The following is a 27713-nucleotide window of genomic DNA, read 5'->3' on the forward strand; positions in this document are numbered from 1 at the left end:
CCTTGTACACACACCAATATTGATAATGAAAGCACCTGCATATATGTCTATTATAATCTATTTAATTTAAAACATCAGATCATAATACACTGTATTGACTTTACAAGCCAGGGATGGGCCCCAATCAACAATTTAAAACAAATAATTTCAGACAATGGAGAACATTATGAAAATCATCTTTAGTTCTAAATTTAGAGCTTTCCTTACAGATGATGAGGTTGCTATTTATTTTTAGCTTGGACTCATGCCTACCCCTTAGGCATTCGCATTTACATATTAATTTATTAACCCGTTGGGTCCTGATAGGATGAACTGCAAAAGAGGTCATTTTTGGTAGAAATAATCCTGGAGTGATATAAGACAGGAAAAGGTGGAAGAGGCAGGCAAGATAAACCTGGCCAAGGATGGGTGACGGGGGCAGGGTCCCAGGAATTATCTGACGTCATTATCAAAGTAGAGAATAATCCTAAAACCAATTGCGGAATTAAGGGAACTTGGGGGCATCTCGTGGGTAGAATGCCGCGGGGTGTTTTGTCTCCTACATTTCTCATCTCGGGGTTTATTTCCTCCCCCAAATCTTCTCTGGTGACCCTTGAAAGCGCTCACACGTCTTGAGCCTGCCTCCATCACTCACTTGCACAATATTAATAGGATGTTTGGGGGTCTTGGGAGCAGGCAGTACCTTTCCTTGAATTCCCAGCATCCTGCTGAGAGCCTGGTGGCGGGACTCAGCACACATCCCCCGGCCTTTTCTGAATCTCACCTCCAGCACTGTGACACCCAGTTGGGCTAACTGATCTGCGGGGCTTTGCCGTCCAAGCAGGTTATGGTTTTGACAGATCTGGGGCAGCCCAAGGCATGCTGCTCTGTAGCTGGCTTACGTTTACACGTTAAAACATGAATGACCCATGCAAGAGGGACCTGCCCTGCCCGGGCAGAATGAGCATCCTCCTGGAGCAGACGGAAACCTAAGGCTGCAGAGACAGGAGTCTGGCCTGCAGCTCCCACAGCTGGGGCTGCTGCTGCGTCCCAGACTGCGATTTCCTCTAAGGTCTGGATTGGTCCAGGGAGCAGAGAGGGCTGGCAAAAAGCCTCTATATATTCCTCAGAGGGAGAAGCTGTTCCAGACACTTGGGAAGTTTTCAGAGTCTTGCTCTGCTGTTTAGAATTTGTGCTCAAAACTGAGGAGCTAAGCCACTTGCCAAAATGTGCAAAGGACTTGCGGCTTTGCCCCACTCATGCCTGGAAAGGTGAGAACCAAGTTATTTTGGCTTAAGAGATAGAGATGACCAGAATCTTTGCTGAGGAGCAGGGTGGGTGGATATCCAGGGGTGATGGAGAGCTGTGCTGTTTTTTCTGAAACAGGTGTGTGATTGTAGATGGGGCTTGTCTTCTCTCTGCCGACAGCACTGACACTTGTAGGACCTGAGCTGTGGGAGGCAGATCCAACAGGGGCTGTCTCGTGCACCATTTCGTATCCAGATCTCATTTCCTCCAGGGAGATACCGAAGCCATGGGTGCCTGGTCAGGGTCAACGAGTGCATGATTAAGAGAATGGATTCCAACATCATACTGCCTGCCTTTGAATCCTGACTCTACTACTTACTATGTTGTGGGGTTGGGTGATGTATTTACTCTCTCTGCCTTTCAGTTTCCTTCTCTGTGAAACAGAGATGCCGGGAGCATCTACCTCAGGGGCTGGTTATTAGGACTGAATGAATTACTGGATCTTAAACTCCCAACACACAGTTTGGCACAGCCTAGAACTGTGTAAATGTAGGCCTGTATTACTTGATGCACGTGGATTGAGAGAGGAAGGCCAGTTTGCAGTGAGGAGGGGGGTTTCTCATTGTTCTTTGTGTCTTGATCCCATTAGATGGTAGTAGCTGGATTCCTGGAGAGAAGAAAGCCCTCTGGGACACAGGTTATTTACGGGCTAGTACTCTCCTTTTAAATACATGGGAAAACACCTTTGAGATTCTCTGGTTATCCGTTAAGCTGGACGATATTCTGGAAGGAATCCTAAGTATCCAGGCTAACAACCCAACAACCCTACCTGATGCAGGGAAGTGGGGATCTTATTTCCTAAGAATGGAGTTGATTACACGTGGTTTGAGTTTTCACCATTTAAAGGAAATAGTGACCCTTGTGCAACCCAGCTCTATCCCTAAAGCCATTGGCAGTGTTTGCCTAAGAAGGTTGTGTTCAGTGGGCTGTTTGTGATCTCTCCTCCCTCCCAGAAGCTCAGATCTGACTCCTCTTACTGTTCTATACCTGATTCACGATCCGCCATAACACTGAATTGCTTTTTGTTAGCTTTCAGCGCACAGTGAAATCTTAACGCGCCACGATAAAACTAGTGTTCATGTGAAATTCTTTAGGGTGGCCAAGGAGCAAGCATTTTTTGCCTCGATTGCCTGAAGATTTTAGTTTACTGGCTTGTGGTAGAATCTTGCAATTTTGGTTTCTTATTAATTTTTTTCGTGTTCTATTTCCACTGCAAATAGAATCTTCATTCCAATTAAAATGGTGCCTGAGAGGAGTGTTTTGGAGAAATGGGACTGTGGAACTGTCAGCGTACATTCGTGGAAAAATCTGAGACTATCTATCCTGATTTTTCTAGAGAAAAATCTAGACTATCTTTTTATCCTATTCATTCAAGCATGGTGCTTGAACGAATGCATCCAAACTTACCAACCCTGGTCTCCTCTCTGTCTGTCATTTCCCAGCTTGCCAGTGGCCCTCTCTCCACGTATCTCTACACTACAGGAGGAACAGAGGTGGACCTCAGTGCTTACTTAGATAAAGATGTTTGAAGAGCCGTATAGCATAAATTAGGATAACGTATATGCTTACAAAATGAATCTGTCTATAATGGAAAGCTCTACCAAAGAGTTGCCTTGAACATAAAATTCAGTTTACAAAAGCCAGATTAACATGTTGTGATCGATTGTAGTGGAGAGAGGACTGGCAAAGGAGTAAGAAGCAGATTCAGTTTTGTCATGATCTAAATTTGGACCCATGAGCAGGTTCTTTCACTTCCCCGGGATTCTCTGTTCTCATTTAATCAATGAGAGTTGGACTGACTGTCTCTCACCTTCTTTCCCACACTGCCGTAGCTTAAATATGTTTAAGACACAGTTTAAATCAGGAGCTAGCAAGAGATGCAATTAAAGGGACATTTATCCGAATGAATTTCTCCCTAAAAGTTTAGGAGCAGAAAAGAGTCAGTTAATGAAAACTCGTCCAGAACCCAGCCCTGTGCTGAAATCATGGCAGTGGCAGAAGCGACCTACTCTAGGATTCTAATGATGATTTACAAGAAAACAAAATTTACTCCATGTGCCAGGAGAGTCAGTCCTAGAAAACAGTCCTTGTTCGATGTGTAGAGAAGCATTAAGCCAGAGTCAACTTTGACATAATCATAGGAACTGTTCTTTCTTTCTTTAGATCTTAAGACTATTGCTTATGAAAACCCAAAGGGGTCCTCACACATTTTCATATATTCAGAGAGACCAGTAATCCAAACATACAAGCAACAAATGGCCACCACCCCAGACTTCTGCCTCGTGGCATATTGAAACCAGGGCTGTGTTGGTGGCAATGTGACAGTCCTTGGAAAAATTAAAAAGCTGAGTCCATTCAAGTTCATATTTTTCACCCACAGTCTTCAACTTTGAATGTTAGGCTTCTTCTGAAGATGCATTTTATTTCTGGGTTCTCTGAAATAAACTTCTCTGAACAAGTTTAAGTTTAAAGTAAACATGGCTCTTCCAAAAAAGACAAAAAAATTCCAAAATAAAAAGTGTTATTGTGACGATTCCTAAAAAAGTCGTTAGTATATTATAAGGCAGTCAGGGTGATTAATATAATTGTTCTCTTTCAGTGCTGACAAGTCCTGTCACCAAGTTCACAGTCTCTGTTAACCTAAAAAGGAGAATAAGAGAGGAATGAAAACTTAGATACTGACAGAGAGTTCCCCCTGGGATAGTAATGAAGTGTCACAAGCCCTGTACCTCTGTCGGTGTCTACTGTAGCTCTGATTTCTGTTGAAGGTTATAAAGCTGCTGGTGGTGAAATGTTTTCAGTTCACATGAGAGCATCTGGTCATCTCAAGTTCGTGGCAATGCTGGGAATTTCAGGAACTGTGGAAAGTTAATGAGGAAGGTGACATTCTGTTTTGTTTTTTTTTTTTTAATTTATTATTATTTTCACTAGACATTCCATTTTTTCCTCCTCTTCCAATTTATATATAGGTATACATGGGGGTAATTTAGAGTAGAAAACCACTTAATAAGCAGGGCCACTGACCAACTAATTGTTTAAGGTCGTTAAGCCACATGGAAGCACCTTGCTGAGTGGGCCAGGTTCTTGGGTCTGCAGGGTTAAGTAAATACTGATTTTCCAAAGGTATGAACACATCCTTGGGCCAACTTCGGAGAAAAAAGGTGGCAATGAACTTGAACAAGTCACAGCTCAGTGAAAATAGGTGAAAGATGACCAAAGAAGCCTACAGAGAGAGTGGCAGTGACTCTAGCTAACTTTAGGATCGTGCTTTCTGGGAACAAGTATGAATTTAAAGCTTGCTGAAGTTCATAGAGAGTCTTCTGATATAATCACCTATATTCCAATGAAACTTTATTATGTTAAAAAAGTAAAGGAACTATTTAGTAAAATTGAGGCGTGGTGAGTCACTCAGAAAGACTTGGATTCTTTTTTTTTTTTTTTTTAAAGATTTTATTTATTTATTTGACAGACAGAGATTACAAGTAGGCAGAGAGGCAGGCAGAGAGAGAGAGAGGAGGAAGCAGGCTCCCTGCTGAGCAGAGAGCCCGATGCGGGACTCGATCCCAGGACCCTGAGATCATGACCTGAGCCGAAGGCAGCGGCTTAACCCACTGAGCCACCCAGGCGCCCAAGACTTGGATTCTTATTGATGAGACAATATTGATCATTTTTCTGGATTGCCTTTCAAAGGTCCATACTTGCCTTAGGCATAGAGACAAAAGACCCTGACCCTGCTCTCAAGGAACTTGCCGGAAGCCCTGTTGGGGAGACTGCTAGCAAGAAATGAGTCCATGATGTTGAGATCCACTGCGAAGGAGTGGAAGCATGGAGTGTAGAAAAGCAGAAGAGTGGGAGGAGTTGGGGTGGGGGCCCAGAGAACTTTTGGTGGTCAGGAAAACTTTGCAAGAAATTACAATAAACGGTACTTAACCCAGGCTCATGAATGAAGCCTCAGGAAGGAGAATTTACCGGGTCTATGGGAGAAGAGCCGGGAGGAAGAAGGCATTCCAAGGGGCCAACTCCCCCAGGAGCCTGTGCAGAGTCAAGGAAGGGAAAGGGCCCAGCGAGCGTGGCTGCTGTTAGCACCTCTTCATCCGCTCTGCATTATCTGTCTGAGGCAAGCAAGGAGGGAACTTTGAATTTCTCATCAGTTCACCTCCGTGCAGCACATCCTGTATCTTGTTTCCTTGGGACTTGTCAATTCCCTCCACTCCTGTCTGTGAAGATGGAAGGGATTTGCTCAGCGGAGAGATATTCTTCCCACCCCCCACCCCTTCACCTAAAGAATTTATTTACTAAATAGACAGTCCGTACTTGGCACCTAGTAGGCACTTAATAAATATTTTGTCAGAAGAATGCATAAATAAGCTTATAACGAGCGAAGGAGACAGGGCTGCTCCCAGTTTGGCTTCGTGTTTCTTCTGCTTGGAGAGGGTCAGGGAAGGACATCAGCAGGGCTATTAGAGGCTGTAATGGGGAGAGAGAGTCTGTTCCAAAACAGACTCCCCAGGGAGCGGAGTCCGGTTGGGAGGGGGAGGAAGGTGGAGAGGAGGCCTTAGAAAATCTTGTTAAACAGGTGAGTCCTTTTGTTTCTGGTGGAAATGGGCCTGGAGCTCTTGGTGAAGCTCCTGGAACCATCACTTGGGCTCCATCTCCTGCAGTCACTGTCCCAGCTTCTCCCGCTGATTTTATCCCCTGTTCTGAAGAGGGTCTCTTGCTCGTCTTCCGTTCAGTCTGGGCCATGTTGAAACACCAGATCTCAATTCACAATACTTGCGGATCCCAGAATCTTAAGCTTGGGAAGATCCTTGAAAGGTTATCTAATTTTTTCCTTCTTTAGCAAAGACAAGCCACTAATCGGAAACAGCTGATAACTAGGGACGGGGCTAATGTTTCTGCGGCTCATGGTTACGGCTTTTGTCTGTCCTGCTGGCCAGAAAGCAAAGGAACTAAACTTTAATTAGTTCAGTCCGGATCAATCCTTAGTAACAGGAACCAGACTATGGCTGGAGGCCAGAAGATAGCAGGTTCCTATCTCTTTCTTCCTCGAAAGCCCCCATTCAGGTCCCAGATAACATTGAGCCTGCACTCTATGTTCAAGGCTGAGTCACCCAGAGGAGAAAGACAATGAAAGCCTGTTTTCTACCACCTGAGGAAGTAACTCTTAAGATTACACGTTTTAGGAATACTTAAGAAAACCCAGGCAAGGTCACCGTCTATCCCCAGCCTTAACATCAGCAGGGAGGCGGAGCAGCAAGAACAGGGCGCTCAGAACTCTTCCTCTATTGCTCCCTAGCTGTGTGACCTGGAGAAAATCACTAAACCTCTCTGAGCTTCATTTCCTCATTTGTAAATGAGGACATTTTTCTCGTTTCGGAGAGATGCTGTACCCCCTATTAAAGAATTAATTTCCTTCCATTCTTCTTTCCCTCTTCATGGGTAGTCAGGAAATTTAAATCTCAAGTAGGTGCCAAGGTCTTTGATAAAACTTATTTATTTTCATCGTTCCTCATCATAACCTTGTCTTTTTAAATAATAAAGATGGATGTGTCAGATAGTACAGTATTTTTACGGTTTCAGCCATCATTCTTTCAGTAGGTATCTCCTCTAAAAGTATACCAACTTTTTCCAAAACATTAAAAGATGTTAATTTTTACTAAACATTAAGAGACATTAAAAACCAAAATCATACTTAAAAATGAATAATTCTTTAGTATTAGTAAACATCCGGTGAGCATCCCAATATCCTCAATGGCCTTTTTGCAGTTGGATTCTTTGAACAGGATCAAACCAAGGTCATGCTTATTGTTACTACTGAATTTTATTATTATTAAATAGAAAAGCACTACCCATTGATCTAGCGCTTTTTCGTTATGTAAAAGCACTTCTTATAGATGTCCCTAAGGACACGTGGAGACTGCTTTTACCTGGTAGGGAGTCAGGAGCATCTTCATCTTACTGTGAAGTGATTTGACAGCAGGTGTGGCGAGGCAGGGCGCACTGTTCACACTCGGTGACCTGAGGGGCTTGTCTCCAGTTCCCTTTGTCCCACACTCTTCATATCCCTTCACTGCCAGGAACAGCCTCTCAAAGAGCCTGCCGGTCTTCTCTACTCTACTGAAGGTTGTGCACCATGCCAGAGGCTGGAAGCCTGCTGGGGTGCAGATCCTTACTCTGCTACTTTACTTCTGGTGGTAGAGGGGAGCCCTTGTTGAGCTAGCTCACGGTCAGTCACCCTGCCCACCACATCCTGCCTCTCCCCCCACCCCAGGACTGAAGCACAGCCCCAAATCTCCACTCCAGTGCAGAGAACACATAAAACCCAAGCTCACACTTTGGGATTAGTTGAGAGACCCTTAAATCTCTCCTTAGTCAATAGGACTCCTGTCTTGTATTTCTCTTTTCCTTGCCGTTATTTGCAGAACACAGAATTTTTACTCTTTTGTTTTTTTAAGAGAAGGAGAAAGCACACATGTGCATGGGGTCGGGGAGAAGCAAAAGGAGAGAGAGAGAATCTTAGGAACCCAACACAAGACTTGATCTCAGGATCCTGAGATCATGACCTGAGCCAAAATCAAGAGTCAGGTGCTTAACCGACTGAGCCACCCAGGTGCCCTGTAGAACACAGAATTTTTAGATGCAAGTGTAAAAGGCTATAACACATGGGAAGGGTCCTGGGTGGGGAGTGTAGGTGTCCTGAGCTAAAACCTTGGCCTCTGCTAAGTAGCAGAGGGTGAGTCCTCCGTCAGGTGCCTCTCCTGGCCTCATCAACCATACTTGTAATGGTGACGAGTCAGTTCTAGGATCCTCTCCCCTGCTTCCAGCCTCACTACTTAATTGCCCTTAATTTGGATGCCATGCGTTTTGAGGAAAGGTTGTACTTCTATTTGAATTTTGCATCTCATCCCAATCCCAGAGGAAGGCCAGGGAACTAACTTCTGGATGTAGCTTGAAAGCAGCAATCGCTTAAAAATGGGCAATTTTCTTCCAGCCACTTTGGATCTCAAAGGACTAAATTAAGAACCCCATATTTCTTAAAAAAAAAAAAATAGTTGTGATACATTCAGAATAAACTTTCAGTTTGTCAAAAATACATATGTATGGGCAGTGGAATGTGACTCCAATTTTGGTGAATTCCATGAAAGGAAAAGATGGTTTCAGTTTCTTATAAATTCGAGGGTAATTTAGGTTCAAAGATCATGGGTTCTAACAGCCTGTGATTTTTGTACTTTGTTTACAGTTAATCTCAAGAGCGTAAGCTCCTGGAGGGCAGGCAGGGCAATGGGAGGTAAGGACACAGACATGCCTGGCCTTGGGGATGGGGTTCCATTGACTGCTTTCACACTAGGTCACTTTTTTCTCCAGTGGGAAGAGTGGCCCACTCATGCCCTTCCCAGGGCTGCCCAGAATGAAACTCCCCCTTCGCCGTAGCAGTTTAAGAGTTTCCATCCTCGAGGCTGGAATGAGAAGGGTTAATCAGGATTTCTAGTCCTTCATGTATGTAAACAGGCTTCATCTACCACCTGAATAGATCCTGGAGTCCCAGCAATTCTCCAAGCAGTGTGGGGACCGCACGGATCCATGCCTGGCCCTAGCACACCATGATTATAGCTTCCATCTACATGAGGACGTGGAGCTTGCCTCTGCTGCAGGCCTTAGAAACTGTGTCTTTCCTTCTGAAGGTGTAGCTAACCTACTCACAGGATGCATGTGTCATCAACCCACTCATGTGCATGTTACCGGGTTGATTCACTCTGACCAGAGCGCTCCTGGAAAGTCCAGACAGGGCATTTCTTCGCAATGCCTTCTAGTCCGTTGCCATGTGCAGATAACAATAACTTGGCCTGTCCCAGTTTCTCCTTCAAAGAGGAAATGTTCCAGGGCTGAAAGTGTTCACCCAGGCAATCTTTGAATACTTTGGGCAGTAGGTGTTCGGTCATCACAGTGGCTCCATGAAGAGCAAACGGGCTAAGGTCACGTGTCTATAGTTTACACGTTCTGCCTTCTCCTATCTGACTGCTTCCCCGGACACTTCTCAAGCAACACCTAGCCCATCTGGAAAAATCTCACTCAGCTCCCCACAACTCTACATTCTAGAATAATGTTGGAACTACCCTCTTAAAGTCAGAGGAGAATCAGCATGCAGTAAAGTAGTTGAAAAACGTAAAGTGCTCTGCTCTGTAAGTGCTTATTATCAGTAGTGAAGTGTGTGGAGCTGATTTGGTCAAGCTACTACTTTTTGACATTTTGTTGTGCAGAACATCTGTTTCTGGATGAGGCACTTGTCTGAGGGGATTCGGGAAATTTAGAAAGAATCAAGATGTTCCGCGGACAAAGTAGTTTCTTGTGTTTGGCAGCGTATTTGAAGTCCTAGTTTACAAGAGATACCTGAGTTCAAGGCCGCAGGACGGGATGACCCGGCACTTCGGGACAAGGTCAACAGCGTGCGTTATTCTCAAGACTTTCTCGGAAGCCCCCATTGTCTAAGGTCTGGTGCTGGTGCTTTCAAAATGACAAGCTACCAGAATCTGTTCCTGAATCCCCAAATCTAAAAACACGTATGTCTCTTAAACCTGCGTGCACGTCCGTACTCACACACACACACACCCCGGATATTTTTATACCATGGAAAGGAAAGATCTGTTGAAATCAGAGGTCCCTGTAAATAAACTGAAAGTGAAGCTGTTCACAGAGATGGATGCAGATCGACGGGGATTTTTTCCTTCTCTGACAAATCCGTCTCCTACCCTCGTGGTTAACATTCACCCTTTCTCCTTTAGCTGGTAACATCAAGGGAAAAACCATCTGTGAGTTGGGATTTTCTCAAAATTCTCAGCTGAAGCTTCAGAAGCCTTTTAGATTTTTTTTTTTAATTGCTTTTATATTCCAGATTCCAGATTTATATTCCAGAAGTTTCAGAAGCCTTTTAGATTTTTTTTTAATTGCTTTTATATTCCAGATTCCAGATTTATATTCCAGATTCCGTAAGAATAGCTTCACCTTTGTCTGCCTTCCTGGTCCACACAGCACCCGGAGGTTTATAATCAGGCCCATGTGAGTGGCAGAGGCCGGCCTGCTACGGTGAGGGAAAGAACACGGAACTTTCATCGGCCTCTCATGGAACACATTTTACTAAATGCATCCTGGCTTACGAGCAAGAAAAAGGCAAGAAGAACTAAGACAGCAAATGATTATGACAGTCTAGAAATGAGTGTCGCGCACAGGTTTGACCGCCCAGATGCACGCAGTAAAATCAAATGGCTGGAATGGATGAATTCTGCTCCTTGAGGGGAGATGTGATTTTTTTTCTTTTTCTCTCCTCTCTCACACCACCAACTCAGAATCACAGACTGAGAATAAGATCAGGGCCCCAGACAGATTCTTTCTTTCACAGGTGAGAAAACAGGTCCAGACCTGTTTGGGTGACTTGTCTAAGATCACCTAGCTGGTTAGAGTTGGAACTAATTCAAGGTCTACAGATTGACTTTCCACCTTTATTTTATTTTATCTGATGGACTTTAATTTATGAATTTGGGGTGTCTTCACTTTTAAAATACTTATTCTTCCATAGACACCATCTTTCAAAAGGTTTTGGTTACCAAACAAATTGTAGTCTTTAGGGAAAGAAAAATTACTATGTATCAGCTGCATAGAGCTGCCAATTAGAATAACTGAACAGCGTAAGACAGGCTCATTACATAGCAGTTAAGAGCCCAGGGGCTGAAATGAGATTAAGTTTGACTCCTGCCATTGTAATTTATCAGATTATTTTGGGCAAATCCCCAAACTTCTCTGTAACTCGTTTTTCTCATTTGCAAGGTAGGGGTAATATTTATGCTTTCTTCATGGGATTGTTATGTGCACTAAATAAGGTTATGCACTAGATGTAGTGAGTAAACCAGTAAGTTGGCTGGATATGCATGATTTCTCTTAGTGCGTGGTTTTTCTTAACCATCTTCAACTGGGGAAAACTTTGCAGCCAAATCTCGGAATGGGGCGAAAACAGGGAACTGTAAAGCACCCGAAACCACATGAGACAAGCCCCCTCCCAGCTCCTCTTCCTCATCCGTGCCCGTTTCAATGCCTTGTCGATTGTTTCTCTGACATCCTGAGTAAATACTTCTCAGGGGCAGGCCGTGTCTCAAGGCTTTAACTAGATCGTTTATGCCGTTTAGAAGACATTGTTCTTCCCATCTATGTTCTGTGGCAGGTTCCTAGCACCTCCCTGGTCCTCAGGTTTTTTTTTTTTTTTTCCCCTTGTTGTGTGTTATATCTGATGGTCTCCTAAGAGCTGTGACTTGGATTTTCAAGACATACAGTTACACATGCATTTGTCTCCGATCCCTCCTGCTTTTAGGCTAGAGGAGGGTGCTCAGCCCAGCGACTCCCACTTTTGCATCTTTCTGGTGGCACCTTGGGTGACCATCTGCTTGGTTTCTGGTCTTTGTTTCTATCCTGAGCCCAGATCTCTAACTTAGCAGCTCCCATCCTATCCCAGCAGCCACACAATTTAGGGTGCCCCCACTCTTCAGTTCTTGCTGTGTGAGGACCGCAGGGTGGACGGCATCACTGGGAGGAAAGTGAGGGAACGCTGTAGCATACTGGAGAGAAGTGTCCAGGATTATGACCCTGCATCACACTCACAGACTTTGAAAGCTTCTTTAGAATTTTTAGAAAATTGTTTTAGGAAAATGTGGACTTCTGTATTAAACGTTGGGAAGGATCTTTGGGGAGCTGGAAGAGATGCAGGAAGAAAACACCTATGTCGGGGAGCAGACTAATTCCCTGCCCTCTGTGGTCACACAATTTTCCAGCCAAAGCACCCATCCTCAAACATCTACATTTGATGAACACATCAAACACATCCTGACGACATCAAACATTTGGGCAGAGTTTCTCTGCTTTTCCCTTGAGGAGAAGCTAGCCCTCCATCCTCTGAGCTCTCACTCACAGAACTTTTTTCATCTTCCTTCTAGTTCATACCACTTTTTCTCCTACTTTCCTCAGATTCAACTTGGGTTGGGTATTTGACAGTACCTGATTTAATTCTTATCTTAATCCTGCAAGGTAGATGTTATTAATATCCCTGTTTCACCAACGAAAAAGCACGGATAATTTTTTAAATATTTTATTTATTTATGTGTGCAAGCAGGGGATGGGGCAGAGGGAGAAGGAGAGACAGAGAATCCTAAGCTGACTCCTCACTGAGCACAGCCTGATGGGGGCTCGATCCGAGGACCCTGAGATCATGACCCAAGCCGAAATGAAGAGTCGGACGCTTAACCATTTGAGCCACCCAGGTGCCCCAGAAACACAGATAATTTAAATGTCTGGTCAGGAGGTTCACTTGGTGTACATGAGTTCCAGTGTGCTAGTTTCAAATCTAGGGGGTAGTCCACTGTACCATAGCTGTATCCCAATAAAACTATGCAGACGTACCTTCTTTGTAAAAATGAAAGCTACTTGAGGTGGGAACAGTTTCTTCTTAATTTTGTAAAACACTTTCCTACGTTCTGCTACAGTGCCTGAAAGATGGGGGGGCGGGTCCTCTATTCAAGTCTGATAAGAGAATGAACATGGAAATGAGCATATGAATCAGTAACTGGATAGTTCTTGAAAATAGAAATCTTGAGGATGATAAGGGGTTGTAACAATATTTTGGCGGAGGGAAAGAAGAAATGGTATGAAATCAAATCCGTTGCTTCAGACAAGAAATGGTCCTCTTTTTCCTCACACTGGGGTCATTATTTTGCTCAACAAACCCTTTTAATCATTTGGCAAAGAGAAACATTAATCCAGTATTTCTGATTATTTGGGATAATGAGTTTGGATCTGTTACATAAAGTCACAGTGAGAGGACAAATTGCATTCTGGGAGCCATAGTATTTACTAAGTGATGGGGCACATGTTACTGTTGAGGAAGGTCCTCGCACATTTTATTTTACCTCTCTTTCCTTTCTTCCTTCTTCAATACTCTTTATTGCCTACTTTATGTCCTTCTTTTATAATATATAAAATAAGTTTAAATAAGGTAGGGGCCGTGTACTACTAGAAACTTTTAGTCTATGAATTCTTCTTTATAATTTCAAGCAGAATGACATGGAGATGTTCAAAGGCTATGAGTCACACCAGTGTAAGAGAAGCCATCGTGGGAATGCCGCTGACCCCTCCACTTTGGGAACTCAAAATAAACCATAAATTTCTGTCTTCCTCAACTGGAGGATGATGTTCCCACTGTTCATTATCTGGCTTCCAAACTGAATTACCAAAAATCCAGAAATCTTGCCAACAATATTTTGAATAAAACAGGGAATTGAAGGTCAAAGGGAAGAAATCTGCTTCTATCCTGTCTGCTTTGTCCCTCCATGGCCTCTTTCATCACCCCCAATAACCTACTCTTGAGTGATGAATGTGTCAGAGACAGGCCTTGAAAGCATGGGAAATATTTCCATTTCCACAGGAACCCATGGGTAGGGAGTAGCCAATGCCTGGGAAAAACAATACTCCTTTTTTTTTTTTTTCATTTTTAAATAGCAGCACAAAAGTGGTGATACTAGAGTGTAGCTCTGAGCCACGCCAGGAAGCAACAGGTATCTCCAGATTGGCTTTCTGTGTCTCTCCATAGGAGTGTTTTCCAGCAATGTACCTTCTCTGTGCCCTCAGAATTAGTTGTGATATTCTGTGGTGGAGGCCTTCTGAAAGGAGCTGATCTTGCATGTTAATCAAACAGATCTCTGTTGAACATACTCTGTTCTGTTCCATTTCATTCCATTCCATTCCATTCACCCAATGAACATTTAATAACCAACATCTGTGGGCAAGATGCTGTGCCAGAAATAGTAGAGCAAATGTAATTAAAGGATAAGAAGAGCAGGTAACTCTTGCACAACTGGGTATTTACCCCAAAGATACAGATGTAGTGAAAAGAAGGGCCATATGCACCCCAGTGTTCATAGCAGCAATGTCCACAGTAGCCAAACTATGGAAGGACCCAAGATGCCCTTTAACGGACGAATGGATAAAGAAGATGTGGTCCATTATTCAGCATAATCTCCTCCAGTTCCATCCATGTTGATGCAAATTGTCCTATGGTTTCACTTATTTATGGAACATAAGGAATAACATGGAGGACATTGGGAGAAGGAAGGGAAAAAGGAAGGGAGGCGGGAATCACAGAGGGAGATGAACCAGGAGAGACTATGGACTCCAGGAATCAAACAGGATTTTAGGGTTTCCTGGGTGGACATTGGGGAGGGTATGTTCTATGTTGAGTGCTGTGAAGTGTGTAAACCTGGCGATTCACAGACCTGTACCCCTGGGGATAAAAATATATTATATGTTTATAAAAAATTTTAAAATAAAAGAAAAAAAATAAGAAGAGATAACTCTTACAGAATATTTACTCTGCTTCAAGTGCTATTCTGAACATTTCAATGCATTAATTTATTTAGCCTCAGAACATATATATGAGGCAGAAGCTGTATTATCACCATTTTACATAGAAAAATGGAGGCTCAGAATTTAAGTAACTTGCCCAAAGTTACCCAGCTGGTAAGTAAGAGTTGGAATATAAGCTCAAGGAGTGCAGACCTGTGCCCTTAGGAGTTATAGCAACTTTAGTGTACTGAGTTAATTTCAAGATGCTCTGGGAGACCAAGAAAATAAGATATGGTACTCACCTCCAAGAAGATTGCTATCTCACTGGGAAGTACAGACATCTGGAGCTCTTAGATCTACACTCATGGGGGCTGAGAGCCATTGTGTGAAAATGTGCTGTCCATGACTATGCAGGAAAAATGTGTTCTATCCCTTGCTCTGTAACTTCTTAGAAATCTTGGGATAAGATCTTGTGAGATCTTGTAAAAACCTTTTAATTTCTATGAACCTCAGTTTTTACTCTTTTAAAGTAAGAGAAGGGCAAATTAAAAGCCCTCTAAGATCCCCTGAGCATGACTCTATTTTGTGATTTTATACTAGAGAAGACAGAAAGCAGTCTAGGCTGGAGTAGTTACCAGGTTTTAGGAAAAGAGAGAAATTTGTTTGGGGCCCAGAGTATTAGAACAGCTTTAAATTGCCATACAGATGGTGGGAGAGGAAGATAATATGCTTGGGAGATAATGGAGAGACCAGCAGGAATAAGATAGACGCTTTCCTTCATCGGCACAGGATTTTTATTAAATCATCATCATCCCTGCTATGGGGACATGGTAAATATGCCAGGCATTATTGTAGGTGCTTCATATATAGTAACTCTTCTTACCGTCATGAGAACCTTGTGAAGTAGGTACCATTATTGTCTCCATCTTACTGATTAGAAAACTGAGGAGAAGTTTAAGCTTTTAAACCTTACCAAAACCTTTTAACGTAAGGTTTAAAAACTTGCCAAAAGTCAAATATGTAGTAAGATAAATCTGGATGGTTTGGCTCTGTGCCCTTAACCACTATGCTAGTCTATCTCTTGCCTTTTAGATTTGGTATCAATTTGGTTATGGGTAAGAGCCCAATACTTCACTTTGTTGTCCCTCTAGTTGCTTTATGAACTTTCGCAGTTATGCAACCTGGGAGAGGATTTTGCCGTAGTTGGGAGGTGGACGTTTTCTTTGCCAAGTACGGGGAAGAGATTGAACACAACTCAAGTGTTATTTGTCCCTGTAATAATGGAACTGAGATCTGGAAAGTGTCGTATGAGATCATCCGGTCAGATCCAGGTGGTTCCCTACGACTTAAATTTTCCAAAACAGCTAGTTGCTTGGCTTTTCTTGATGACTTTTTTTTCAGCAATGGAAATTTTGCCACATATAGTTCACTATCCCCATGGTTTCATCACCACATGGTGACTGAGTTCTCCTGAACACTTACTGTTTTAATTTAAGCAATCTTGTGTTTGTGTGGGGGCTGCTTTTTCACACATACAGGTGACTAGTTTTGGATAGTTTAAAATGGATACATCATTATTTATGTTCTTTGCTTGAAACTTCACCATGCCTTGAAGCCACTCTTCAGCCCCTTGCTTGGGTCTGGAGATCGTTTTGGATGAAATCAGGAGCTCTGGTGCTGAGGGTCAGTTCTTTTAGACACTCCCCCCTCTCTCTCTCTCTCTCCCTCTGGGGTCCTCTCACCTCCCTGGAGTCCTGCAAAGGTGTGTGGTGGGTAAAGGTGGAGATTTGAGGAGTTGTAGAACACTGAACTGTAGTCCTCTGACCTGTCTCAGGAAGGCTCTCTTGCCCCTCTCTCTCTTTTCCTGCTTCTTCCTTTACCACTCATTAAAAGTGGTCCTCTTTTTTGAGAACAAGCCAGCATATCTCCCCAGTGAGTTTAGGGTCTTGGAAAACAAAAGCCAGACACGGAACACTACCTTCCATTAACGCCGGCTTTCGCCCTCCCTCAGAGGGCTCCCTCAGAAGTAAGAAAGCACAAAGCCCTAGTTACCTCAGGCATTGTTTCAGAATTGCAATTCAGGGAAAATAGATTCTTGAAAGTAAGAGGAAAGCTCTATGAAGAAAAAAACGTGAGTTAACGCTTCAGTGAATTAATATGGTATGCAGAGTATTGTTTCCATAAACATAGTGTCACCTTTGAGAATTGCTGCAGATCACTTCCTTTCTGCCTATTTGCTGTGAGGAGTGACTGATGTAGGAAAGACATTAGGGTTCAAAGATGATTGCTGAGAAAGAATTCTTGAGATGTCCTTGGTGCAAAAAGGTGATACTATTGGAGCACAGAGACAAGACCTCTGGGCAGAAAGAACTGCACTGGGGTCATGAGGAGTGGACCATTACATACTTCCAAGTTAAGACGGAGTTAGGGGTAGTGAAGGCCTCCCAGGTATTTTGGAAGCAAGGTTTCTAAGATCCCGAGGAGGCGAGCTATTGTTAGGAAAAGGCCATTTGTTACTGTTTAGCAAAAACTCAGTCATGAGACTCTCAGATGTGTGTCAGTGGGCCATTTTTTAGGTAATGATTGCCGACAGGTATCTTAGGAGGTAGAGATCTAGTTTCCAAAGGAATTTTCTTATGTTAAAGTAGATCCGCGGGATCCTGGGATGAGGCCTACAATTGCCCTTTGCCCTTAGCATCAAGGCGGCTGTGTTCCTAGAGAAATGTCACTCTGCCTGTTTCAAGGACTTGTCAAGGAGCTGTCGGTAGTAAGGAAATTTCATAATTTTTCTTCTGCCTTTGTTTCCTACATCATAATCTCTTGACCAGGCAGAGAGCATGCACCTGGATGTGGGGATTATGTCATTGAAATGAAAGGCCAGTGACCACATCACCTTCCACACTTGGATATGTCAGGGATCTGGGGAGACTAAGTGTTTCTCCCCTAGATGACTGAGGAAGAGGATGTGTCATCAAATAGGACTGGGCTCTCTCAACCTGCTTTTGACCAACAGGGAGCAAACAGGGTGCCACAAAGATAAACCTTTCCACGCCACCTATAAGCAAGCCAAGTCCTCACTTCTGTTTTTGGTTACTGCTAAGACCCTCCTGGCTTTTTACACCTAGCTTTCCTCCCGTCTTCCCCAGAGTAGGTCCACCAGAAATTATTTCTGATTTTTCCTCATTCTCTCCCTTTGTTATCTTGGCCATTTCACCCACAAAGTCATGTTGAAGGCCTTGTCAACCGAGAAAAGAGGCAGAGCTACACTAAAACAAAAGCTTTTATTTGGGGTCTCAGAATTGCCACTCAGAAAATACAAGTTCGGGTAGCAAAGCAAACTGCATTGTTTCCATCCCATTCCCTCTCAACCAGGGAACAAAAGTCAGGGATTTTTAAAGACAAAAGGGAATGCTTGTACGTGGTGTTTACAAAGAATTTCTATTGGTGTTGGTGGCAGGAAACAAATCTTGCTGAACATAATTGGTTGCTAAGGATAGCACTAGGCAAAAGCTCTTACTCTAGCAAGTCACAGGTGTTTAAGCTGAGTCCTTGGAATATGTGCAGTTTGGCCCAGTTGAAGGTTCATGATTGCATCCTATGAGAACATGTATAAGGCCCGATTCTTTAATGGACTCCTGGCTCCATTTTTAAATCTGTGGACATAAGTAACTCCTTTTCATTTCACCTTTCACAGCGAGAAGTTCTTGCATCCAACCAAGAGAAAATGAGCTTAAAGTGATCAAATACTAATAACCCCAAGGTTAAAGGAAACTGCTACAAACTGTAATGCTAGGTGGTATAAGATGAAGTTTCATAAGTAGGTAATGAAGACCATGGTGATGATGGTGATGACGATGGTGATGATGATGATTTTGGTAATGGTGGTGTTGATGATAGTAATGGTGTTGATGATGATAGTGATGATGGTGATGGTGATGATGGTGATGATGGTGATGGTGATGACGGTGATGATGGTGATGGTGATGGTGATGATGGTGATGTTGATGATGGTGATGATGGTGATGGTAGTGATGGTGATGATGGTGATGATGATGGTGATGGTGATGATGGTGATGATGGTGATGGTAGTGATGGTGATGATTGATGGTGATGATAGTGATGGTGATGATGGTGATGGTAGTGATGGTGATGATTGATGGTGATGATAGTGATGGTGATGATGGTGATGATGGTGATGGTAGTGATGGTAATAACGATGGTGATGATGTTGACCACCACCACCATATACTGCAGGCCATTTATGTTCCAGGCACTGTGCTAATTTTTACGTACATTATCTCATGCACCCCTCTTAGAAACTTTTTTGCCAAAGGCACTAATGTTATCCTTTTTTAACAGCTGATGGAACCAAGAGATATTATATAACTTGTATAAGGTCACACAGATAGTAAGTGGCTGTTGAAAACGAACCTGAATCAATTTATTCATATCCAGCTATCCAGTTCTTCTTGGTAGATAAATGTAGCTATTGATGGCTAGATATAGATGACGGTTGCTTCTTTCTCCAGAATTATGCTACTGGCTTATGAAAGCAAGATCACTATACATATAGGGAAACCCAGTTGGGCCAAACTTATTTAGGCAAATAAGTGTCAAGAAGCTGGTGCACAATGTTTATACAACTTGTCCTCTAATCTCAGTAAAGTCAGTAAGGTCCTCATTCTTTGTGCTCTAGCCACAACTTGTAGGAAAGATTCAGTCAGACAATAATACCCTGAGGTAGGATTCTAATACCCTTGTAGGTAGTATCAGGCAACAAGGAATCTCAGAATCAAGGCTTGAATGTAGGACTCTTTTAGGAATCAAGCTACAGGTGCCATCTTGAAGGATGAAGAGATAATTCCATTTGTATAACCTTTCTGTAAAATAGCTGGGGGTTTCCACAACAGGCCACAAGTCCACATGACTAGAATGCCATTATTGTGACTGGAGAGAGCCCATTGTGTAAAGAACAAACCTCCATGTCAAAACTCATTTCTGGCATATTCTGCTAATTGGCAAAGCATCTGCCATTGATCCCAATCAGTAAGGATAGCCAAGACACCTATAGCAATCACCCTGGAACATTATCTCTCTAGAAAGCTTGCTGACCCCCAGTACAATGTGAATTCCTTATTAGGGCATGTGACTGAAGCTAATTCCTACATACATAAGGTCACGCTGTAGTGATTACAACGAGCTGACATTTTTTCATTTCATTGTTTTGGTTCCTTGTTTTGTGTTTAACTTATTCAACTACAATATAAACTCCATGAGAGGATCTTATTTTTTTTTTTTGTTCCACTGGGGATTTCAAAACTTATAATAGAGTATGGTACATGACAAGTGTTTAATAATTTGTTGAATAAATAAGTGAGCAAAAGGAGAAGTCTGCTGAGGTCAGTTTTTTCTGTTTCTGCTATGATCCTATGAAATAAAGTCAGTTTATATAAATAAGTACCCTGGTTGACTCCCTAGTCTTCACTGAGGTTTGCCTTGAGGGACCTGCAGATACCAAGTTAATCAGGGGCCATCAAGGTAGGAGCTAGAATGTAAGCAAGGAGTGACTTTTTCTATAGTTCGTATTGAAGTAGGTTAATTCAGGAGAAGTGGATGCGAAACTGATACATTCTCGCTCTACCGTAATGACCCAGCACAGCTTTCTCCCTGCACTTGAAAACTGGTCTTGGCTTTAAAAGACCATGTTCGGAGAATCCTGGGGCGTTGAGAGTTTTCGTACTCTCCAGCCATGGGGACTGTTTGCCAACAAGTGTTTTAGAAAATGTTGTTTATCTTTTCTTGGTATTCATTACACTTCAGGAGCCAGGAAAGGGCATGTCCTTTTTAGTCTTGTGGTGTTTCTTCAGAAGGCAGCAGCCTGGGGCACAGAGGTCTGCTCTCAAGGTGAATTCTCCGCCGACGCGCACACCTGTCCATGACCAGCAGGGGGCATCGGCGACACAGATTTAAGCAGAATTGACTTTAAACTGGATTGTCCTTGAGACGGGACTGGTTGGGACACCTCTTTGGGAAAGGTAAAACCCCTGGTCTGTACTTCCCAGAGGGCCTCCATCTTGTGTTTCCTCCTGACTCTTCCCGAGATACGTCTGCAGTCTAGCCCGAAACTGCCTGGGATGACTGACAGTCTTCCAAGCCACAGGACTGGTCCAGCTTCTTGGCTCTTTCTGTTTCTTTTAAGTCCTTATCCATTATGGTCTCACAGTAGATTCTGATCAGACTGTCAGTGGTTGTCATTGCCTCTTCGCCCCTCTCATGGGAGTATTGCCGGGTCTGGCGTGACGGAATGTGCATGCTCAGTTTGAGCCTTACCTGCCCCTCGACCTCTTGAACGGAGAACGATTGAATTCAGTTGACTCTGAGATTGAATTTAGTTACTTGAGAGTCCCTGTCGTCACTCAGTGGCTTTTAACCTCTCCCACCCAGCGATTCAAATTAAAAACAGCCCAGTTCTCAGGGACCTCTTCTGCACCACACCCCAGTACATCACTTAACCCGCAATGCAGTTTTAATGTTACATAGAAATTCAACTCACTCGTTCATTTTTTGATTCGTCGATGTACAGAGCAGGTCTTTTTTGAGCACCTGGTAAGTGCCAGGCCCTGAGAAACGTGCTGAGACTGGAATTGATATTGCTGGAGACCTGTCACTCTAATGGGAGAGAGAGACAAGACCCAAATAGACAGAGATATGTGTGCAAATTGATAAGGGCCATGAAGGAAAAATACAGTCGGCTCTGTGAACATCGTAGGGACAACCGTGGGACCTATGCTACCATTGCACTGCCTGCACGTTTTCACAGCGACACACACTTGAGCTCATTGAACTTGGGGCCTTCGGTTGTTCTATTCCATCCAGTGTGGTCAGTGCCTAGAAAAATATCTAGCATATAGTTGGCATGTACATGAGGAGACTGAGGAGACAAGGAATCATGATTCACTGTAACCCTTGAAACACCTAGCATAGGACTTTACATACACAGCTGGCTCTCCTATATTCTACTTGAACAGAACTGTTTTTAAAAATTAAGTTATATTTATTTCCATTTTGGTTGATTGCTTGTACTGTTTTTCATGCCTGTGCACCTTAAGGTAATAACTTGGACTCAATTCACCCATTAGAAGGAAAGACCTAGGTGGCCCAGAGCCTTTTGAAATTTGATTTTCTGGCCACTATACCCACAGAAGGCACAGATTTAAAACTGCAAACTGCAGTTGCTTCAAGCCTTTCCAGTTTGAAACCACGAATGTGAGTCATCTACAGAGAGAATTCTCTTCCTTCCAGCCTCTAATTAAACTTTCGCCCAGGTATTTCGATTGATTTTATTTCAAAACAATGTTTTCTTTGTAAAACCAAAGGATGCCGAGATGGGGAGGAGATGAGAGGAGATGCGAATTGTTTCTTGTTCACCGGCGTTACTGTAACTCAGCCAGGAAACAGGCCGGGCTTATGGTCAAACAGAACCCAAGACCGAGTTGAAATCATCAACGTGTCAGAAAGTTTTCTCCTCCAGATGGGGTTGTTTTTGACATTAAATTCATGTCAGATACACGCAAGTTGATTTTTAAGGGAGGGAGATAAAATGATAGGTTTGAGTTTTCGTTGTGTTTGATTTTCCACTCGGTTTATTTTGTTCCCTTATGTGTGCGGGGGGAGGGGCTGGGAGGAAGAGGCAGGAGGGACGTTTCCCGCTTGTTCCAGGAACTCCTGAGGAGAAAAACAAATGTAGTAACACTGTTTATCCTTGCAAACAGAATAAAAGGTTTCAAGCGGTTTCAACTCTAGCATCTGACAACTCCTCATCCTGTAAACTTTTCGTGTTTTAGAAGAAGAGATGCCATCATATTATTTATTCTCTGTATTCCTGCAAACTCCTAATTAAACCAAATGGACTGCCTGCCTGCCTTACAGAGTCTCTTTAGTGTCTGATGTTTGAACATAGAGGAAGTTAGGAGTTTGAAGCCATCCCAACAAGTTTAAGCAAAGCCCGGAACATCCTTTCTCCTTTATATCCCCAGGGCAAGTATGAGGAAAAGAGTAATCTGATATACTGGTATGTTTGTCTACCCTAGGAAATGGAATATAATTTTCTATAGACAGTTTAAAAATGGCCATTGATTTCTAGATCATCCCAAGAAAAACTAATTTAATCAGTGATACCAACGAAACCGTACTAGGGTTTGGATTCCTTCTGGTTTTAAAAGGCTTTTTTGTGGGATGTCTTAGCAATTTAACCACCATTGATCGTGTTTTTATGGGAAAATACATCTTGAACGAGTTAACAAAAGAAAAACTTGACACAGATTGAGTTTGTAAGAGAGGATGACACCCGTTTACTCACAGACCATCTTTGAAGCCACCTTTCAGTCATTTTACCCCCTTCTTCTTGTTTTCCTACCACAATTGCCCTAGGCTGAGTGCTGTACAGAGGTTCTTCTGTCGCCCCTCTGTTCATCAGGGAGGGCAGGCAGAGCGAGCCCACGTCTTCTAACAAGACTTTCTGTTCTCTCTAATCACACATTACACTGAAGAAATATAGAAGAACCAGTCCTGTGTATCTTCAAACATTAGGCACATTCCTCTCTTTCTGCCTGGAAGGTCTGTCCTTTTCTTGTCCACCCAACCAACTGCTGCTCCCATTCTGCCTCCTCTCAGAAGCTCTCTGACCTGCCCTTGGGCGCCAGAGCTCTGCTGCTCTCTGGACACCCTCTCCTTGAATCAGTGCTTGGGCGCTCTCACAAATTTGAGGCCACAAACAGCTATCAGGACCTTGAAGGCAAGGACCAAACATTGTGTTTGTGTGTTTACTGCCTACTGCTGACATAGTAAGCATGCTCCAGCAGTAATGGATAAATGAAATTTAATAAAAATACTCCACTCCTTCCTTCTAATTACCCCTTCATGTCCATCCTAGTCTTTGACCAGGGAATCATATACAAATATCTCTCTGCCTTTTACAAAAGCAAATAGCTCAAATGGAGCAAAAGGCATAAGGAGGGAAGGAAAAAAAAATTAAACAGAAGTTGAAAGGAAAAAAAAAAGCCAAAACACCAAAACTTTAATAATCAACCAAACAAAAAACCAAGCATCTGGGACACATTCAAGACATAATCCTTATCTAAACATCAGTGAGTGAACTACGGAGTCAAGGTCGAGGCTCAACACGGTCCCCGCATGCAGCCCTCCCCTTCAGGGCAGGGACTGAGGGCAGCTGGGACCAGAAGGAGAGTATAATGGATGGTCTTCGAGAGCTGGGTGGGATAGTACCACTGGACGGCAAAGATGGACCCGGTGTTTCTGGCAGTCCTACTGGACGCCAGCCAGCCGAGGGCAGCCACAAATATTGCATGCCTTCCCCCCACCCCCTGTCCCTGCCCTAGGAATGTTTTCTTTCTATTCCAGATAAATATGAAATTGGTGGTTCTTGTTTCCAGAGCTAGAATATGGCAGGCGGTGGGAGTAGTAATTCTTAGTAACTTGTGGGAATCTTTTTGGATGTTTTAATCTGGTACTTGAAGCTAGGGAACGCGGGCTGAGCTCAGTTGGAAAAAGGATTATGCAGTTAGAACTAACTTTGAAGAAGCAGTATTATATGCCAAATGCTCTGCTAAGTGATTCACATGATTAGCATATTTAATCATCACGAAAAAGAGGATGTACTATTTTATCAGTCCCGTTTTCTAGGCAAAAAAAAAAAAAAAAAAAATCCAAAACATTAGTTAATTTAAGCAACCTGCTGAGCTTGGATGCAAAATGACACTTATTCTTATTCTCCTGTGTTATGTAAGCTCCCCCGCGGAACCCGCCCGGTTTCAAGCAAAGTGCTGGGCTTGGGTGAGCTTGATCTGCTGGGGTGTGGAATGGACGCAGAAGGAAATGGAAAGAGAAAGACATTTAGACGTGATCAAATCAAGATCTTACTTTGGAATTTGTATTTATGATACCACAGAAAACTATGATACTGATTCAGTATTTATAGGGTTTTTGGTAAGGCATACAGTCCATTTACTTAACTTTTCCTCTCTTGGTATCCATGATTGTTAATCCCACACGTTGTATGTACTTAAATGGTCTCATCCCTGTCTCCATGGGAATGGATGGGGAAAGTCTATTTATAGCAGCAAAGTCCTATCGGGCCACAGGATGAATCCCATCATAACTCTTGAAGATTTGGGTTCAGATGAGCGTGGGCTTGCAGACACATGTGAGCAGACTTGTGAAGAACAAATTCATGGTATTTTTAGTTGACTTTGGTGAATGCTTTTGAGTGTTGACGGTGTCACCATGCATTGTGATGCCCCAGAAGGTGAAGGTATTTCGGAATCGATGCCCGCCTTCATGGGGCTCTCACACCCAGCTTGGAAAACACGCATGAATCAGCTGTCATGGTGCAACGTGATAAATCCTGTCTTAAGACCTTGTTGTATAAAGTGCCAAAGAAACGATGAAAAAGCAGCTTTGGGGGTCTCTCCATCTACGACAGCTTGCCTTACAGGTTAATGTTCACAACTTGCTTGGTGCTCTTTTGAGTTCAGACTCACCATGAAATGATGGAAGACTTAGAAGGTTAGTTTTGAAACGAGGCATGAAAATGATTGTGTCCTTTGGTAGAGGAAGGCACAGAATTCTGACTCCATCTACTTACCAAAATGTTGAGGGTAGAAAGCAGTGATAAAATGCTTCTATCATCGGTCCTTTGGCAATGAATGCTCATCTCCCAAAGGCTTCCTGCAAAAAACATAGGCCAGTAGCCATTATGGAACAAGGGGCAAGCAGTTGGGGGAAAAAAAAAAAATCAAATCCATCTAAATAAAGAACACTTTTAGGGAAGACATCTTCAGGCAGAATAATTTAATTTTATGGCTGGAGACAGCTGAAGAAAACATCTCGATTAGCTCTGTCACTTTATAGATGAGGAAACTGAGGCCTAGTGCTAAAATATATCATATATATATATATATATATATATATATATATATATGATTTTTTTTCAAATAGTCTACATCTAATTAATGGCAGATGTGGGACCAGAGCCCTCAGAAGACAGGTACGCAGGGGAGTGAGTAGCTCACCTGTGAACTCTGGAGTCAGATGGTGTGGGCTCCAGTCCCATCTCCACCACAGACTCGCTGGGTTATCTTAGGTAAGTTATTTAAACACTCTGACTTTCAATGTCTTCATCTGTAAAATGGGAATAATACTGTAGTATTCCTCATATATAAAGTGAAAGAATATATGCAAAACAGTAATTAAGATGAACTAATGCATATTGATATTAATACATAATAATTAATAATGCATATCAATCAGGGCCTTAAAAGGAGCTTGATAATTGTTAATTATTAGGATTCATGTGTCCCATTTCTACATTAGTATTCTTCCTGCCACAACAGCAAAAATGGGGCCTTGTTCATTTTTGTTCCTTTAACACAGAAAGAAATCTGAGTTTCAGATCTGTATGCTTGGACAGTGTTCCTATTCCTCCTTATATCTTTTTTTTTCAGGGCCAAGGAGATTAAGATCAAGTTGGGAATTCTCCTCCAGAAGCCAGACTCAGCTGTTGACCTTGTCATTCCATACAATGAGAAGCCAGAAAAACCAGCCAAGACCCAGAAGTGAGTCATGAGCATGGATTCCGCTCCTTTTCCCCCAGACGATGGCTGCTTCTCAGATGTATAGCACCATCCCTCACCTGGAGAGCTCTCCACTCTCCGTTACTCATTGACGATCATAAGATCTCTCAGATACCTGGTCTGTAAATAAGCATTTTTCTACTCTCCTATGTCAGGACCATAACAAGCAATACCATCAGGTCACTTAACAATAAAGAGAAGGCCCTGCCTTGGGACCCTGTTTGAGAGAAAGCATACCTTATAAAATGGCAACAGCATTTAAATAACTCCCCAGCCACTCACCACACAGAGGCATGACAGAAAAAATACCTGATCACCCGCTGCCTGGGGTTCAGGTAACCGCTCCTGACCCGGTTCCTTAAGTTCCCTGGATGCTTGGGGCGCCTGGGTGGCTCAGTTGTTAAGCATCTGCCTTTGGCTCAGGCTTAGGTCATGATCCCAGGGTCCTGGGATCGAGACCCACATCAACTCCCTTCTAGGCAAGAAGCCCGCTTCTCCCTCTCCCACTACCCCTGCTTGTGTTCCTGCTCTGGCTATCTCTCTCTGTCAAAATAAATAAATAAATACATATCTTAAAAAAAAAAAAAAATCACTGGACGCTCATCTGCTGAGAAAGGACCCAAGGCTGCCTCCTGGGTGGGAAGCTAGAAATGGAAACATTTCCCTCAGGAAGATGCTACGACCGAGGCAGGCAATTTAAGCCGAATAGCTTCTTCTCCAAATATGATTCCTTCAGAGGAACAGAAGACTGTTCCTTGACAGAGGAATTAATTCTTGCCTGGCCAATTCTATGTAATGTATATGGATCATTGTTAACCCCAATCTATAAATTAGTATTCCTGACTGGACTTCCATAGTCCTCTCTCCCTTCTCCCTCACCTTCCCACACGTACTTCCACCAATTTAGGCAAGGGGTGAGAGTATGTAGAGTTAAGCTGTATGGCATGGGGTGCAGCTCCCCAATGGCATGGACTCCGCCATGACGTGGTAACTCTACCCTGAGCACGCACTTGGCTTCCCATCTTCCCCCCAGCCACGCAGCCAGTCCCCCCCCCTCATGCCCTCCATCTTCCCCTTCAAACAGCTTCATGGGCCTGAAAATCAAGAAAGGAGAGCAGGAAGGAGGAAAGCCAAATGTGCTCGCATTCCTCTGTTCTGCTATTGGAAAGCTTCGAGGAGATGGCGGAAGGGTGGTAAAAGCACAGGAATCCCTTTTAATCTCCGTTTCTTTTTAAATTTGACATCTGTATAAACTGGTCAATCTTCTCTTGGTCCAGATGACCTTCAACTTAATATAGCTGGATTGGTTGGGAGATAAAAAGACAGGTTCCTCTTTTTAAATCTTTTTCCATCAACCTAAGTGGATGGTTCCATTCCCCTCGTCTTACTTCAAAGTGA

At 43.1% G+C, this 27713-nt stretch overlaps 1 protein-coding gene across 1 annotated transcript in view; it reads left to right on the forward strand.

The window, feature by feature from the left end:
• The first annotated feature begins 1035 nt into the window (after nucleotides 1-1035).
• Nucleotides 1036-27713, forward strand: part of RGS5 (regulator of G protein signaling 5) — a 49474-nt gene continuing 22796 nt past the window's right edge. Inside the window, exons 1-2 of the mRNA XM_004751427.3 lie at nucleotides 1036-1250; nucleotides 26187-26297. Coding sequence (XP_004751484.1) covers nucleotides 1207-1250; nucleotides 26187-26297 — 155 coding nt within the window. The 5' untranslated portion in view covers nucleotides 1036-1206. The remainder of the gene's footprint in view (nucleotides 1251-26186; nucleotides 26298-27713) is intronic.

Source organism: Mustela putorius, unplaced genomic scaffold, assembly GCF_011764305.1.
Source record: "Mustela putorius furo isolate JIRA1106 unplaced genomic scaffold, ASM1176430v1.1 tig00000508_pilon_pilon_pilon, whole genome shotgun sequence".
NCBI lineage: Eukaryota > Metazoa > Chordata > Mammalia > Carnivora > Mustelidae > Mustela > Mustela putorius.